General features: G+C 60.1%; 1 protein-coding gene across 1 annotated transcript; it reads right to left on the minus strand.

Moving 5' to 3' along the window:
- Positions 1-18: 18 nt before the first annotated feature.
- POSPLADRAFT_1161740 (hypothetical protein) lies at positions 19-481 on the minus strand (the record flags this gene model as incomplete). Its single annotated transcript, XM_024487694.1, has 3 exons — positions 19-166; positions 225-241; positions 263-481. The coding sequence occupies 3 exons, from the start codon at positions 479-481 to the stop codon at positions 19-21; spliced, it is 384 nt and encodes a 127-aa protein (XP_024332780.1).
- Positions 482-1,065: the final 584 nt, after the last annotated feature.

A 1,065-nucleotide genomic window follows, 5' to 3' on the forward strand; every position in this document is an offset into this window, starting at 1 on the left:
CGCGGTGTGCCGGCGTCTTCAGCCCGCATCCTGCGTGGCCCCACGCGGGCGTGCGTCCAAGACGCACGCGTGGTGTGCCAGCGTCTTCAGCCCGCATCCTGCGTGGCCCCACGCGGGCGTGCGTCCAAGACGCACGCGCGGTGTGCCGGCGTCTTCAGCCCACATCCTGCCTCCAGGGTGGTGGGCTAGACGTGGCCCCACACGCGCGTGCGTCCAGGACGCACGCGCGGTTTGCAGCAGTCTACAATAAAATACGACTCACTTTTCCGCTGTTGTAGGCGATAGAACCGCCTGGGTTGAGTTCCGCGGCCTCGTTAGCGATCGTGTCCAGGTTCTTGTACTCTTCGCCGGTCAACTTGAGCATAAGGATGTGTTCCGCGTAAGGGGGAAGGCCCGAAATCGCCTTGCCCTCCCAGTCGAGGGAACCGAGCGTGCGGCGTACAACATAACCGTCGTATTTTGCGCGAACGTCCACCATCATGGCGTCGACAACCTTCGAGAAGCCGTTCTCCAGGGCGTCGTCCTCGACGCTCAAGCCATGGACGACGCGAGACACCACTTTCATCGCGCTGCCGCTGTGTTTCGCACTGGCGCGATCGTTGCGCATAGCCGTCGCGAGTTGGGAACGCCACTGGTAAAGCTCCTTGTCATGTTGTGGTTCATCGAACGCAGGGATGCCGAGCATGCACCCGATGAACCACAAGTCCTACGGTGAACTCAGTCATTGTCGCGACTTGAGGTCTAGCGACAGGGGAAAACCTAAAAGGAGCTGGGGGCGTTCAACTAAGTCTCACCGAAGCGATGGTGAGCAGTGCTCAAACCTAAGGCTAGGGACAAGAAAGTGTATTAGTTAGTGTAAGGTAAGTAAGAGAATACAGGAGCTTACTGACCTAGGGACAAGAGGTCGAAACTGAGGTCCCTAGGGCAGCAGAGGCCGGCTTATATACATGGGGAGATTTAGGGCAGGCTGTGCACGTTGGTCCGTGCGCAGCTGGTCTGTGCGCAGCATGCCGATGCGGCCCGGGGGCCGTGAGTCAGAGCGGCTGTGTCAGCGGAGCCCGAGCT

Source organism: Postia placenta (genome assembly GCF_002117355.1).
Source record: "Postia placenta MAD-698-R-SB12 unplaced genomic scaffold POSPLAscaffold_100, whole genome shotgun sequence".
NCBI classification, from domain to species: Eukaryota; Fungi; Basidiomycota; class Agaricomycetes; order Polyporales; family Adustoporiaceae; genus Rhodonia; species Rhodonia placenta.